At 37.7% G+C, this 16,140-nt stretch overlaps 1 protein-coding gene across 3 annotated transcripts in view; it reads left to right on the top strand.

The window, feature by feature from the left end:
* Positions 1–16,140, top strand: part of LOC127631025 (plexin-B1-like) — an 84,828-nt gene that overhangs the window by 47,338 nt on the left and 21,350 nt on the right. For all 3 annotated transcript variants that reach the window (XM_052108964.1, XM_052108967.1, XM_052108965.1), the window contains exons 4-12: positions 7,459–7,587; positions 8,019–8,119; positions 9,353–9,485; positions 9,730–9,889; positions 10,588–10,696; positions 12,772–12,880; positions 14,880–15,005; positions 15,215–15,331; positions 15,547–15,637. In XM_052108964.1, the coding sequence (XP_051964924.1) occupies positions 7,459–7,587; positions 8,019–8,119; positions 9,353–9,485; positions 9,730–9,889; positions 10,588–10,696; positions 12,772–12,880; positions 14,880–15,005; positions 15,215–15,331; positions 15,547–15,637 (1,075 nt within the window). The remainder of the gene's footprint in view (positions 1–7,458; positions 7,588–8,018; positions 8,120–9,352; positions 9,486–9,729; positions 9,890–10,587; positions 10,697–12,771; positions 12,881–14,879; positions 15,006–15,214; positions 15,332–15,546; positions 15,638–16,140) is intronic.

Here is a 16,140-nt window from a genome sequence, read left to right as displayed (position 1 = left end):
ATTGTGCAGTTTCCCGCAAATTAACTCGATTAAATCATGTCCGTGATGACATGGCCCTAATATTAGCAGCGGGCTTTAACAGTGTTTTTGGATGTATTATTTACAGTCAAATCGTGAGACGGAACATCTCAGCAAGTGCTAATTACTACTGTGTTGACTCATTTGTATGTACTGTATTTTCCCAAATCAGTCAGCAGATAGAGAAAAAAAGATTCAGAAAGAAATCTCAGGAAAGACTATTATTTCTTTAGATAGGGATAGTTTTAAATAAAACTAAAAGCCTATATGAGAATTAAATTGAACTGACAAATTGAAAATGAAGTAGAAATAAAAACTAATTTAAAATTCAAAACATAATAACCTTGGTTGTAATGACTAACGCAGCTTTCACTTTCTTTAGTCTATGTTTGAGTGGAGGGGAAAAAGCAACAAATAATTGAAAAGTCAGCAGAACGCAATAAGAAGAGTGTTGAAGGACAGTTTTGTCTTCATACACCTAAAGCATATGCTTTCATTCTGAAACCACTTTGAAGTTTGTTCAGCAGGAAACTAATCATTAAATATATATATATGAAAGGCAATAGAGATGTAAAATTTAATTTTATATTGACAAACTGTGTTTTTTTGTAGTGAACTTTAAAATAAGCGTAGAATATTGATGTTCAGTTTAAAGTTACAATTTTAATTCCGATTCATTCCGACTCGGCCTGTTATGGACTCTGACTCGATTGTTTAAAGACTCTGACTTGACTCAGACTCGACTAAGGTGGACTCGAACCCAACACTAGTTCATACACCATGTTAATGATGTGTAGTGACAGAGGAGCCCTGACTCAAAAGTCTTCATGTGAAATAAGGGCTTGTGTAAGCGTTTATGTGAGATTTTTGTACAGAAATATTTTACTATTATTTTGCATATTACAGAATAATATAATATAACACATAATCTAATATAATCATGTTGGCTAAGTTCCAACAACAACCGTATAAATGCAAAATGGTCTAAGACTAAAGTTGACCAAAAAGAGAGAGACAGATATTTAAGTATTTTGAAATATTTTTATATTAACATTTCCCCCTTATTATATATATGTGTGTGTATGTATGTATATATGTGTGTGTTTTTATAAGCCTGTAAAGTTAAATATAAATAAATGACTTAAGGTTTATGAAGCACACATACACCTATGACAAACGTATGACAATTAATCATTATAATTGTAAAAACCCTAAAACAGACAATTAATAGTCAGCCAAAGTTCCTAATCGTGACAGGCCAACTTGTATGTTATATCCAATGAGTCAGTTCCATTATGCTGAATGGACAATGACTTTTGAGAGCTGCAGTGGAGGGGAAGATTTTCAGTGAATAATGACTTAAAGGATGACTTAAAGAACATTAACTTAAGTCATTCGGGGCTCAAAACAAGTTAAGCTCAGTCGACAGCCTTTGTAGCATAATGTTGATTACCATAAACATTTATCTTGTCTGGTCACTCCTTTTCCTTAAAAAAGTTAAAATTGAGGTTGCATTGAGACGCTTACAATGGAAGTGAATGAGGACCAATTTTTGGAGGTTTTAAAGACAGAAATGCGATGCTTATCATTTTATAAAATCACTTACATTAATTCCTTTGTTAAAACTCATGTATTATTTGAGCTGTTAAGTTGTTTACATCATTTTCACAGTTGATTTAGGGTTTACTGCATTACGTTGTCATGGCAACACAGTTGTAAAATTGAATATACAAGTAACTTTAGACAGAAATGGACAGCAAGTGATGTCACACTAAAATGCATATTGTATATGTCTTGTGACGATACTTTTGAAACGGTGAGTATTTTAACTCTTTCCCCGCCAGCGTTTTTAAAAAAAAGTTGCCAGCCACCGCCAGGGTTTTTGACGATTTTCGCTAAATTTTAATGGCCCGCAGAATATTTTCTTCCATGAATATATGAAGATGCTATATATCACAATAAATATCTGAGCCTCTGCTTTTAGGCAAAAAAACGATTTTATTTTATCTTCATTTGTTCTTTTTTATTGCGACTTGAACAGAGGTCGGTTTTGTCAAAAACAACATTTCAGACAAAAAGCTGATAAAAAGGCATGTTTATGTCTGATATTTTGAGCTTCTCAATAGTCCACTTCTTCATGTTTGAGACGATCGCAGTCTGTTTCTTTGATCAAAGAGTTGCGTACTCTTTCAAAACATGCGGAGGGGTCTTCCTTACCGTATAACACCTAAAACACGGAAACCCAGAAAATTCCGTGTTTGGCGGGGAAGCGTTTTTTCATAAAACTCGGAAAATTCCGTGTTTGGCGGAGAAAGAGTTAACGTTTATGTATTAGCCCCATTCACTTCCATTGTAAGCACGCTGTAACCCACTTTTTTTACTTAAAGAAAAGGAGGGACGAGTCTAAATACATTTTTGTGGTAATCAACATTATAATACAAATGCTGTCGATTGAGCTTAACTTGAATTGAACCTGGAATATTCCTTTAAATTTAGGGTTTATTCCTCAAACAAAGCTATCATATGGCTTACGAAGACAAGTCATATTAACTACTTTTATGTGGTGACTATGCACTGTCATTGAATTTAAAAGAGAAATGTAAAGATTCTTTAAGAAACAAAATGAGTAAGTAATGGTGAGCTATTCCTTTAATACCCCTTAGACTTTATATATCTGGAATAAAAATAGAGAGTACAATTGCAGGAAATGCATTCAGTGCTGTTTTTTTCCCACTTATAAAATATGTTTTGGTGGCCTGTTTTGCCCAATTTCGATACTGTGGTGTGATCACGTTTGTATGTGTGTTAGCAGCCTAATCAGCATGAGAGGACTTGTTCTAGATGCTTCTTGTGTGCACCATGGGGAGAACTGGTCCCAAGGGAGCCAGTTGCATGTGGTGCGCTCTAGGTTGGCTGATAGGAGTGGCGGCAGCAATGGTTTGAGTTTTCTTCCAAATCCCCTCCAGTGCTGTATGAAATATTAACACAGAAACTCTGAAACAGGAGGTTTTTTACTGCCCAATACACTCCTCAGGCAAAACCTATCTCAGACAGTCCATGGTATCACATACCTGCCTGCAAAATACTGAAACATATACCAGTCTGCTGAGATTGCTACTCACCTGAGCTTTGTGGCCAATGTGTGTATGCGAATACATATATAGAGTTAGGGATTTGATTAAACACTTAAATCTGTGTTTAAAAACCCATGCATAACTTTTTCTGCACTGTTTGGCAATAAATCACGCAGCTTGTTTTGGTGAGATATGCAGTTTTTTTGTAAGCGTTCAGACTTTTCACCTGGCGGACTATAAAAAGGGCAAAAGAAATCCCATAAACTTGCATTAAAGGAGGGACCCGAGCCATATGGGCCAGAAACATACTTTCGCAGATGCAAGGTGGCAATTGAGTTACCTTCAAAAAGCCTGTGCTTTTTAAACTGTTTGTGTTATTGTACAGTTAACTTGCTATAAATATGTTGACTTCAACTGACCTACTCAGCAAAATGCCCAAACTAGCGCCCCTTGTGACAAAGTTGAGAATGCAATGCATACTTTGTTGTATCTGAATTGCATTCTGACACATTTGGATTGCAACAACACAAAATCAAGCTTGCTTAGCTAAAAGCGTCTGTGTTAACGTACATTCGTAGAGCAATGTTTCTCAAACTGGGGTCCACTGACCCCCGGGGGTCCTTTTCAAATAGCCATGGGGTCCATGGAAAATCCTTGAATTGTGAAAATTGTGTTGAAATGTTGTAATCAAATAAGCAATTCAAAAAACTCTATATAAAGCTATTGACTAGTATAAAAATGTGGACAAATGCTGTACAATTTCTGGATGAAACACTTTCCCCAGAGAAAAGCAGTGCTTGGCCTGCAATCTTCATATCATATGTATTTAAGATTATTGGAACTCATTACTGAGATGATTGTTTTACTTTAAGTAAATAATATAATATTTGTTGTAATGGTTGTGCAGGGGTCTACGATGTATTTGGGATTATGAAAGCTGCTCTTATTTCAAAAATGTTTGCAAAACCACTGCATAGATTATGTTCTATCAGGAAGACCCGCAGACTGACTGAAATTAGATGACATTTATTTGATGAATTTAAAACAAATGTAGTGTCTCTCTTTGGCATAAGCCCCGTCTGCTGGTCCGAAGTTGTAGTACTCGGAACCGTCATATCCTGCCGGAGATAGGAGGCAGGGGCGAAGATCTTGCCCCCGTACAGAATGGGACTCAACTGGTGGTGGTGGGGTGGTGGAGGTTGCCGTGTTAGCGCACTGAAACAGCAATGTGATAGATTGTGAGCAGACTTATAAAGCAATGGCTTACATGTGGTTGGCTAGGGGTTACCTAGCTAATAGTGTAATGATGTACACCTGCTAGTCTTCCCGCCAGAACTACACTGAGCTTACATTTCTGACCTTTTTCGGCTAGGGGTGGGTGATATAAACTAATTATTTTGCAATATTCTTTAAATTTTTGGTCAAAAACAATATATATCAGGAGGAAGAAATTTTATCGAAAGTGATTCAAAAGGTTAACAAATAATAATATTTGAAAAATAATGAACAATTTTTCTTTTTACTTAAAACTGTCTGTAAGGCTGGCATAAGGAGGTCTCTTCCAGGCAAGGCAAAGAACTTGTTGCGAGAACCAACGTCATAAAACTCTCACACAGATGAGCATCTCCAACTAAGACAACAGTCCCTACATTTTAAGGACCATAAAACAAAAATCTCACATCTGACCTCTAGCTCATCTCAGGTCAATTTAGGATGACATGTCCTGTTCTCACAAAACTCACTCCTATCTGCTCTCCCTCTCCTTCTCCCCCTCACTTTAAGGACACCAAAAAATTAAATATGACTTACCCTGTACTGTAATGTAGAAGGATTTGATCATACATGTTTGGTGTCATTCAAGAGGTCACTGTGCAACTGGTAAAATGGTCTCATTCCCTTTCAGCAAAGTCAAATCACAAGTAAGATTAAAGAACTTAGTAAAATACTGAATTCTATCAGGGGCATAACCCCTCCCAGGTCTCTCACAGAGACCAGATGCTGTTTGCAGATTAGATGCATTCTTTGTAAACATCAAAAGACCTACTCAATCACAAGTTTCAAAGGTCCACTTTCAACCCCTAAATTGTAAACCAAATCCTGGATAACATCAAACATACACATCTGAAATGACAATAGAATCGCTTGGTATTTAGGGGGGGTGACAAAGGAATCAAGGTCTCTGTAGCCAGATTGACCCACACAGAAAATATTGTGTGTAGTTTCTCTACCAGGGAAAGAAATTTTGAATTTCTTATGTTTGGTAAATGTTTGAATGGAATGCAACTTTAATTATATTATTATGCTTGGTTCATTGATAGCTTTGAGTTTGATTTATTATTTTAATTGGATAGTTCGAATGTATTACTATTACCTGGTAAAATAAATTGTTACTTTTTAATTATTTCTGAAAGCCTGTTTTGTAGTATATTTCTTATTAACTACAAATCTATGGTCAGAGTTGGCTTAACTAAGCTACTTCAGAAGTAACCCATTAGTTAAGTGTGTACTAAAAGTCTAAACGGCAAATCGGGAATCTGTACGGACTTAGCCAAGTAGAACTAAATGGGAATACTAAGAGTAGGACCAAGAATTTGGCCCAAGCCAACTTAATTGAATGGGGCTAAATGGTGAGTCGAGAATCTATATGAATTTAGCCAGATAAGACTAAAGAGATAAAGCCGAGAACCTCTAAGTACTTAGTCTAAAATGTATTAATATCTGAAACTGATGAGATTTGTAGTTAAAGGACCTGTATCCGGCCAGCACAGGACCCAAATAACATTGAAATAACAAATGCAGTCTAGAAGAGAGAATTTCTAAAAATAATACGATCTAAAACTTAAATTCAGAGCATGGATACATCAATGCGGTTTTTTATAATTGGAGTCAGATGAAATAAAGAATAAATTATAAGATTAATAAAACATGGAACTCCAATCAAATAATCAATGTATTATTTAGTGCGCACGATAAGACCGGACACGCAGGAGACCTTCAGCCACACTATTGGATGCCGCCATTGGACCAATAGTTTGGCCTTCCCCTTACAACTGTCCAAAGTAATTGTAGACCACTCATGTCTGTTCACACTAAGTGTTTTTTTGAGTCTCTTTGCACAGTTTTTCCATGTATTCATGCATTAGACAAATATATTTTACTGTTGCGCTGTTTTTCAGTGCAGGGACTAGGGGTGTAAATCGGCAGATTCATCATGATGCGATCTTCTATTGATTCTTTTAGCCAGCGATCCAATGTTTGGCAATACCTCAAAGTCTGCCATGATGCAATTTCAATTCAGTGGCCTGACATCCATATTATGATAGTATGGGACTATTTTATACAATCAATTACATGTGTTATCTCACAAATGCAACCAATATATAATTTGAATATTTTGAGCTCTCTGAAAAGTGCAAATCCAGTATCCACATTGGGACATCAGTTGTTGGAAAAAAAAAAAATAATTACAGAAAAAAATAATGTACAAATAAATAGTCACATACAAGTGATCATCAATTGACAGCTCATTGCTTTGTGAAATGAGGTAAACACTACAGTGACAATTTGTCATCTCTACAACAGTCAAGCAAGTATTTCAATCCAAAATAGTTGCATACAAGGAGAGTATGTGCTAAACATGTTTTTTTTTTTGCTACAACTTCCACAGTTGTACTGAAATATTGTTACAGTTTGCTGTGATAAATGTTAGTAAGGATGATGATGTGAGGATGTGTAAAGTCTTGTAATTGATGCTGGTACATGGCAGGTTGTTTTCTCTCCCTTGCCAGCACTGTTCAGAATATCAGGGCTGTCTAGCCATTTGACATGTTTGAATGGCTCCATAGTGCTTTAAAAAAGAAAATTCTCATGTAGATTCTCATGTTCAAACAAGCAGAACGCTACTTGAGGCCTTAAACACTCATAAGGTTTATGAATCACATGCATACGGACATGTCTGGCATTAGTGTTCAAATAAAGGTGCATCTTTAATAAATATGCATTGATATTTATGCATTGTATTGACTTTTTTAGCACAAAAACACCAACTCAGTCTAAACCTGTATATCACCCACCACTACTTGGGTCAATAAATAACCAATAAGCTACCACAAAGCAATGTGCTTAAACCACCCAGCCATGCCCTGGCATGCACCCATATCACCATGGCATTGTGACAGTGAGTTTTGCACAGGCAGTCTCGTTTATGTATAGTGTACTGGTTTCATGCACTTAAAATGAAAACACTTTGAAAAAACCATGCTCTCTGAAATGCGACGGTTATTTGCCCTTTGTGAAGCCAATTATCTCTTTGTGTGTGCATGTTCATTTACCTAATATGTATTTTGTGTGTGTGTTTTTATTGCAGGTGTTCCTACATGCAAATGATACTGGCAGCAAATACGAGACCGTGGAGGTGGATACAGATAGTTCCATTAACGCTGACCTGCTGTTGGACTCCACCAAACAGAACGTCTATGTGTTGACTGAAAGACGGGTACGAGAGGCAAACACTTCCCGTTTTTAACTGCCAGTAACCGGAACAAATTCTGTCTGTTACGCGCATTCTCTCACAGGATTTAGTGTTTACACTGACAAACATAATTTGAATGACAGATTTTCTCAGAGATGAAAGTCTGTAGCTGAACAGTCTGGGTTTTTTGTGCATTGTTGAGTAATTGCCGTTGGAATCGTTTTGACAGCCAATCAGATATGCGCATTGTTTTCACACAGCTCCCTCATACAAAAGTTGCTTTTTCTTACGTTTATCAGTTTGCAAAACGAGAACGGTGCTCAGATCCTCTGATGTGTGTGTGTGTGTGTGTGTGTGTGTGTGTGTGTGTGTGTGTGTGTGTGTGTGTGTGTGTGTGTGTGTGTGTGTGTGTGTGTGTGTGTGTGTGTGTGTGTGTGTGTGTGTGTGTGTTTCAGGTTACAAAGCTGCAGGTGTTTCAGTGTGAGAAGCATTTAGACTGCCACTCCTGTCTCTCTAACAGAGACCCCTACTGTGGTTGGTGTTCACTGGAGGGCAGGTACTTCACCGTCACACTTTTACTTTAGTGCACTGCCCTAAAGTTGCTGTTTATGTGAAAGGAAAAAAAAATATATAAGAAAAAAAATATGCACTGCCATCACAAGTCTACAAACACTCAATGATGCTCAAGGAGGCAACACACAGTATTGAAAAGCAAGGGTGTTTTAACTTTCGAACATGATAAATTGGGTAGTTCCATTTCTTATTTTGTCTTGTGAATGTATGTTTATACAGTGTATATATATATATATGCATAATATATTTTCATCTGGGCAGTACTAAATAAAAATAAAAGCAGTTTGTAGAATTTGCAAGATGTACATTTCTTAGGAGAACTATATATATATATATATATATATATATATATATATATATATATATATATATATATATACAGTATTGTATATGTATAATGTATACACCGATCAGCCACAACATTAAAACCACCTGCCTAATATTGTGTAGGTCCCCCTTGTGCCGCCAAAACGGCGCCAACCTGCATCTCAGAATAACATTCTGATATAATGTTCTTCTCACCACAATTGTACAGTGTGGTTATCTGAGTTACTGTAGACTTTGTCAGTTCAAACCAGTCTGGCCATTCTCTGTTGACCTCTCTCATCAACAAGGCATTTCCGTTCTGTCAGAATGCTATTCTGAGATGTGGGTTGGCGCTGTTTTGGTTTGTTTATGGGAAAATCATTGGTCTTTGATTTTTAATTATATAGTTGTTTTTTTGAATGGGTAGTTTAACCAAAAAAATATTTAAGTTCTGTCATCATTTACTCATCCTCATGTTACTCCAAACCCATTTGACTTTATTTCATAATTCATGAATAATGAATTACATTTCGACACATGGCTACTGTATGATTTTAAAAGAATTTGAACATAGCTCATTGCTTTTTCATGGTGCTTTTTTAAAAAAAATTGGGAGATTGACAGCATCTATTCCCATTCAGATTGTGTTCCACGAAAGAAGAAAATTATGTGGGTTTTGAACAAAATCAGAAAATTATGCTGGATCTGAATTATCCCTTTAATGCCCAGAATTAGACCTTTTAAAGGCTTAATTAAATATCCCAAAAAGGCCTCTGCTGTTTGATACATTTTGTACATGTGCAACGGACTCTAATCTTACTCTGTGTGTGTGTGTCTTTGTGTGTGTCTTTGTGTGTGTCTTTGTGTGTGTCTGTGTGTGTCTCTGTGTCTGTCTCTGTGTGTGTGTCAGATGCACACGGAAGATGGATTGCGCACGACATGCTCAGCCACACCACTGGATCTGGAGTTACGGGCGTGATCGTCAGTGTGTGTCCATAGATAATCTAGAACCCGCCATCCAGAGCAGAGAACAACAGACACAGGTAAATGTACTCATATCTCAGATAGGTTTGCAAGTTTGTTATTTCAGATATCAATTAATCACAGACAGTTTCATACAAAAGCAGCCACCCATAAAACTTTGGTCTTAACAAGCAAACCACAACTAACTCCACCTGCAAGCAAACAAATCGACAATATCTCAGATTAGTATTCACATGAGCAACTTTGAACATTGTTGAAATGGCCATTAAAAGTTTTAAATGTTTTGCTTTCTTTCCTTTCAAGGTCTCTTTCACTGTTGTACAGTTGCCAGTGTTGTCAAAGGATGAGTCTCTATCTTGCACTTTTGGGAGTTTGTCTGCTCAGCCTGTGGTTGTCAGTGAGAACCGAATCACATGTCAATCACCTGCACCAGAAGAGCTTCCCCCAAGCCCGCCAGGCAATGGTGAGTCACGCCAATACAGATCACATTGCCAAGGCGGGTTTAATCCCGGGAACCAACTGTTCAGCTGGGAATGAAACTTAAACCAGTTCTTTTGCATGAGATTTCGGTTCTTTCAAATTTGTGATCTTTTCTGGGTAATCTGAAAGTAGCTATCATGTATTTTCTGCTTGCACAACAGCATTCAAAGATACCTCTTGGTTTCTTTAAATATGGTTGCATGCAAATGTTGTTAACATGCAGTGCCATGGAGATGCACACATTTAAAAATATTTTACTGACATTGAATGTGGGTTACAGGGATTGTTTTGTCGAAGGGTATTAGTTTATCTTCTATACAACTAGAACATTTCAGTCTGCTTGGGACTCTGTACTAAAGCTTTTAGGCAAACAGTCCTGAGATCCAGACAATGATTTGTGTGTTCAATAGTCTAGAACAATCAGGAAAATCCAGAGTGTTTACGTCACTGGGATGGATAAATCCATGTTAAATATTAAAGGGCTTAAATTTCAAATAAGGTTTGAATTGAAAAAAAGTAGGCCACTTTAGAAGAAAACAGAAGTGTTTTAATTATTATTGGTTTGTGTGGCAGGGCGGAGGGTGGGGCCGGGTCGTGATTCAGCACAACCCCGCCCTCCGCCCTGCCACAGTTTGCCATTTGCTGAGATCTTTGAATCATGGGAGGTCTGTTTGTTTGTAGATCACGTTTCTGTTCGAATGGAGCTGAAGTTCGGAGACGTGACCATCTCGCACACAAACATCACTTTTTATGACTGTAAAGCAGTCGGACGACTCAACGCAACATCACCGTAAGGACTACCAGATACATGCACACAAACAACACTTTAAAGCAAGGGTCGGCAAACTGTGGCACGCGTGACAGTATTGGAGTATTCACTAGCAAGCCAGCAACGATGAGAGAGGAGTAGACTATTTTATTTATATGTATTCTGCACAGCCATAGACCGGGAAAATAAAAAATGGCACTCCATGTCAAAAAGGTTGCCAACCCCTGGTTTAAAGGGATCATATCATAGCAATATTTTGAAATAAAAGCTGAATGCACCTTAAAGACTATCTACTTTACTCTTAAACATACTCTAACGTTAACGCAAAGCTCCTCCTTCAGTCCACCCAAACTAACCTAACGATACTAATTTTTGTGGTTATAATGTCACAACCATAAGCACATTATCATATGACACAGTTACATATCAATACCCATTTAATATTCAGTAACTTGGTCTGCCCTGAAGAATATGTGAAATTAACCACTACACTGATGTTGGCTAATCAAAACAGAGCTCATTTACATATAGAAGTCTTAAAGGTATAGAAGCAATGGCAAACTGTTTGGGTGAATCAGACAAAACTTGTCATGAATGTGTCTAGGTTTGTTTTTAAGTGCTTTCATGCAAAAGAAGCATAGTGTAAACAGTCTTTATTACATGATCATAAGTAGTCTTGGCCTGCTTTAAGTTGCAAAAGCAATGTCTTATAAACAGCCATAACAAACTTGTTAAATACATTACAATCAAGTTTGTATAATGGAAGTTATTGTGTATAGGAATGCACAGAATACAATATATTTTGAGACATAAAGTAATTTCCCATGAAATTTGCCCAACAGGGTGTAATTTAAGTGGAGCATAGGTCTAACGAAAAAATATAATAAAGCTTGTAAATATATGAAAATGTTAAAAGTTGACTTGTAATGTCTTATAACCTCTTAAAATATATTTTGTCACTTGCAGCATGCCTAGTATGCACCGATCAGCCACAACATTAAAACCACCTGCCTAATATTGTGTAGGTCCCCCTCATGCCGCCAAAACAGCGCCAACCTGCTTCTCAGAATAGCATTCTGATATGATATTCTTCTCACAACAATTGTACAGAGCGGTTATCTGAGTTACTGTAAATTCTACAGACTTTCGTGTGTGAAAATCTCAGCAGATCAGCAGTTACAGAAATACTCAAACCAGCCCATCTGGCACCAAAAATCATCCATTTGATTATCTAATCATGCAGATACGGGTCAGGAGCTTCAGTTAATGTTCACATCAACCATCAGAATGGGGGAAAATGTGATCTCAGTGATTTGGACCGTGGCATGATTGTTGGTGCCTGATGGGCTGGTGTGAGTATTTCTGTAACTGCTGATCTCCTGGGATTTTCACACACAACAGAATGATGCCAAAAACATCCAGTGAGCGGCAGTTCTGTGGATGGAAATGTCTTGTTGATGAGAGAGGTCAACAGAGAATGGCCAGACTGGTTTGAACAAAGTCTACGGTAACTCCAATAACTGCCCTGTACAATTGTGGTGAGAAGAACATCATATAAGAATGCTATTCTGAGATGCGGGTTGGCGCCATTTTGGTGGCACGAGGGGGACCTACACAATATTAGGCAGGGGATTTTAGTGTTGTGGTTGATCAGGGTACTGTATATAATACATTATAAATTCTGCAGACAATATTTGAATTTGGTCATGTTGTAATGCATTACATTCTAAGGTATAACTTTGAATAGGTAAGTATGTATTATAATTGTGATTTACAATTATTTAAAATTATATTGCATTTACAATGCCTTGACAATACATTATAAAGATGGGCTTCATAGAAATTGTTACGGAGTAATTAATCAGGCTTAATTTTTCTTTATTGAAAATATTGTATATTTTGTATTAGATTTTTGGGTGAAATGTGACCCAGGTTTTTATGATGTTCACTTGTTTAGTTAAAAACAGGTCTGTGTTTTTTGTTTTTTTTATGATAAAAATTCCTACATAAAGTGTAGATTATGGTCCATGCTGCTCGATACTGCCCATCCTTTCATAACGTTCTGTTGGGACTCCCATTCTTCACATGTGATGCAGGTGTATGGCGTGTGTGAGCAGTATGTGGCCGTGTCACTGGTGTGTGAAGGATGAGCTCTGCACTCATGACAAGAGTTGCCCCAGACAACACGCCATCTATAACAGCAGGGTAAGCGATCATCCTCCCTGCCCCTCTCTCTCTCTCTCTCTCTCTCTCTCTCTCTCTCACTCTCACTCTCCTCCCGCAGGGCTTTACCATTTCCTGCCCACTAAAATGATCCTTTATAGACAGCCCTAGGCCCTTTTTCTAAGGTCACATTGCACAATTATTATCCTTGAATGCCATCATTAATGCTTTCTGCTAATGAAGGAAAAGATCTTTCTGTGTGAGGTTTAAATGGGACACCAAAAAGTACTATGGTATTAATGTAGTTTAATGAATGTGTTACTATGGTAGTGCCATGGTATTACAACATACCGTAGTATATGAATATGGTTATCATTCAGAATAATTGTATGCAGTATATCAAAGCATCATGCTGATACCATTATTGTACCACCAGTTTTTTTTAAGTTAGTGATACTACATTCAATTATGCTACATGATAACTTGATATTAGCCACCATTGTAATCACAAAGAGAAATTGAACTAAATGACAGGAAAGTGCTGATGCTGTCTATTATGATTTTACACTAGTAACAATAACTGTAGTAACTGTTTTTTGGCAACAAAAAGTACCATGTTTCTTTGGATGTATACCATGGTTATACCATAGTGTTCTTTCAGCTATTTGGAGAACCAAATTCGCAAATTCGATTTGAATATACACTCACCAAGCACTTTATTAGGAACACCATGGTCCTAAAAAAGTGTCCGACGTGATCTGCTGTTTTAGCCCATTCGCCTCAAGGTTTGACATGTTGTGCATTCTGAGATGCTATTCTGAGCATTACAATTGTACAGAGGGGTTATCCGAGTTACCATAGCCTTTCTGTCAACTCGAACCAGTCTGGCCATTCTCCGTTGACCTCTCTCAGGGCGGCTGTGGCTCAGGTGGTAGAGCGGGTCAGCTGCTAATCACAGGGTTGGTGGTTCGAATCCCGGCCCACACAACTCCACATGCCGAAGTGTCCTTGGGCAAGACACTGAACCCCAAGTTGCTCCCAATGGTAGGCTAGCGCCTTGCATGGCAGCTCTGCCGCCATTGGTATATGAATGTGTGTGTGACTGGGACACAGTGTAAAGCGCTTTGGTAACCTCTGAGGTTAGAAAAAAGCGCTATATAAGTGCAGACCATTTACCATCTCTCATCAACAAGGCGTTTCCATCCGCATAACTGCCGCTCACTGGAGGTTTTTTTTTTTTTTTAAGTGAACTCTAGAGACTGTTGTGCATGAAAATCCCATGAGATCAGCATTTAAAGAAATACTTATACCAGCCCATCTGGCACCAACAATCATGCCACGGTTGAAATTGCTGAGATCACATTTTTCCCCATTCTGTTGGTTGATGTGAACATTAACTGAAGCTCCTGACCTGTATCTACATTATTTTATTCGTTGCACTGCTGCTACTTGATTGGCTGATTAGGTAATCGCATTAATAAGTAGGTGTACAGGTGTTCCCCAATAAAGTTCTTGGTGAGTGTAAATATGGTAGTCATTCATTTCAATGGTAACTGTAAATGATAATCTACAGTCATTATCTCAAAATAATTATTTGTATTATTTTTTTTATGTCATTTATATATTATTGCATTTACTACTTGGACTCCTGCCAAATAAATAAATAAATGGGCATGTAGTGTCGATGAGAGTTTGAGCTGTTGATTTGTTTAAAATATTTATTTTATTTCAATAATAATTGTATAATGCGAGAAGAGACCGCAGAATGATATGAGTGACATTGAACTGTATAGACATAAAACTATATTATCTATATAATCATATAGCTTAGTCGTTATTTTAAATATTTGACCACAGACTGTCACGATTGATCAATCAGCATAAAATATTCCAGAGAGCCCTGTAAAAGTTCAAAGCATCATGATATTATCATCGAATTCCATCCCTGTACTAAAGTATAACCACAATACTTTTAGAAAAGAATATATAGATGATTAATACCTGCATGGTAATCCTTGTTTGTATATGTCTGTATATTCAGGAGCAGTCCACACCTCGAGGGCCCGACTCTTGCCCCTGCGTTTGGGCCTTGCAAAGCTCGCCACTGGTTGCTGTTGGCTTTGACACGGAGGTCACTCTACAGGGCAAAAACCTGGACATATTTGAGGTGACGCTCATCTGCCATTTATTTCAGTCGATACACTGGCCTTGACCATTTCATGGTCATGCATATAAAGAGGCCCATTATTCCTGGGCTTGTTCATGAGGGTCGGGTGAACTCATTTATGATAATGTGTCTGAGGTGGGGGAAGGGGTTTTAAGTCCGCACATGATTAGTGTTTGATTGTGCGACATACCGTCTAATATTCCAAACAGGACGAGGAAGATTACGCATGTGTGCTGGTCATTGAAGGCAAGGAGCTGCGTTTGCGGGCCACGTTGGACCGCAGCAAAGAGACGGGGGCGCATGTGTTCAAGTGCACAGCTCATCAGGTGATATTAATAGCTTCCATTTATTCAGCGCTGCATCACATCACGCGCATCCACTGCTGTTAATATAGACATGCGTATGACATCTGGCATGATATTGGCTGTAATTTATGGTACCAGGCCAACAATCTACACATTGATTTGTTGACAGTGCCACACGTATTTCTCTGCTCGCACCTGGCTGATTATGAATTGATTTTGTGTGTGTATGTGTTTAGTTTCAGTACTCAGGAAAGCAGTTTGAATATTCAGCCCCTGTATATCTGCAGTGGGGGACACAGCGTATAGATTCAGCACCACATCTCCGCTGTAAGTACCATGACCATATTTTATTCCTCAAGCAAACAAGCAAACAAATGTTCTTGTACCTCAACTGGTAGAACATGACGCTAACAATGTCAAGGTCAGGGGTTCAAATCCCAGAGAACGCACAAGCTGATACAATGTACACTTTTAAAGCACTGCAAGTTGCTTTGGATGGACTGATTTGCCAAAGGCATAAATGTAACAAGACACATGCTTGAAGACTCTGTCCTTCGATAAGATTCAGTCACATGTAGATTAAATCAAATTTGAAATTTTACCATGAGTAAGGGATGTTATTAAGCACAAACCTGAATTATAAAATAATTCTAACAGTACTATGATAAAAGACATGTATGTTCATTAACAGAACACAACAATTAATTGTCTGAATAAACAACTAATAGAGCTTATTCACGCTAGCGCCATCTTTGATTTTTAATGGGAATGACAACAAGGCTGTGAGGGGGTAAAATGACCATCTCTTCAATGGCATGAATGGTATAAAG

The sequence above is a fragment of the Xyrauchen texanus genome, chromosome 37, assembly GCF_025860055.1.
Source record: "Xyrauchen texanus isolate HMW12.3.18 chromosome 37, RBS_HiC_50CHRs, whole genome shotgun sequence".
Lineage (NCBI taxonomy): Eukaryota > Metazoa > Chordata > Actinopteri > Cypriniformes > Catostomidae > Xyrauchen > Xyrauchen texanus.
Note: the sequence above shows the minus strand (reverse complement) of the source record. Positions and strands in the feature narration are given on the sequence as shown.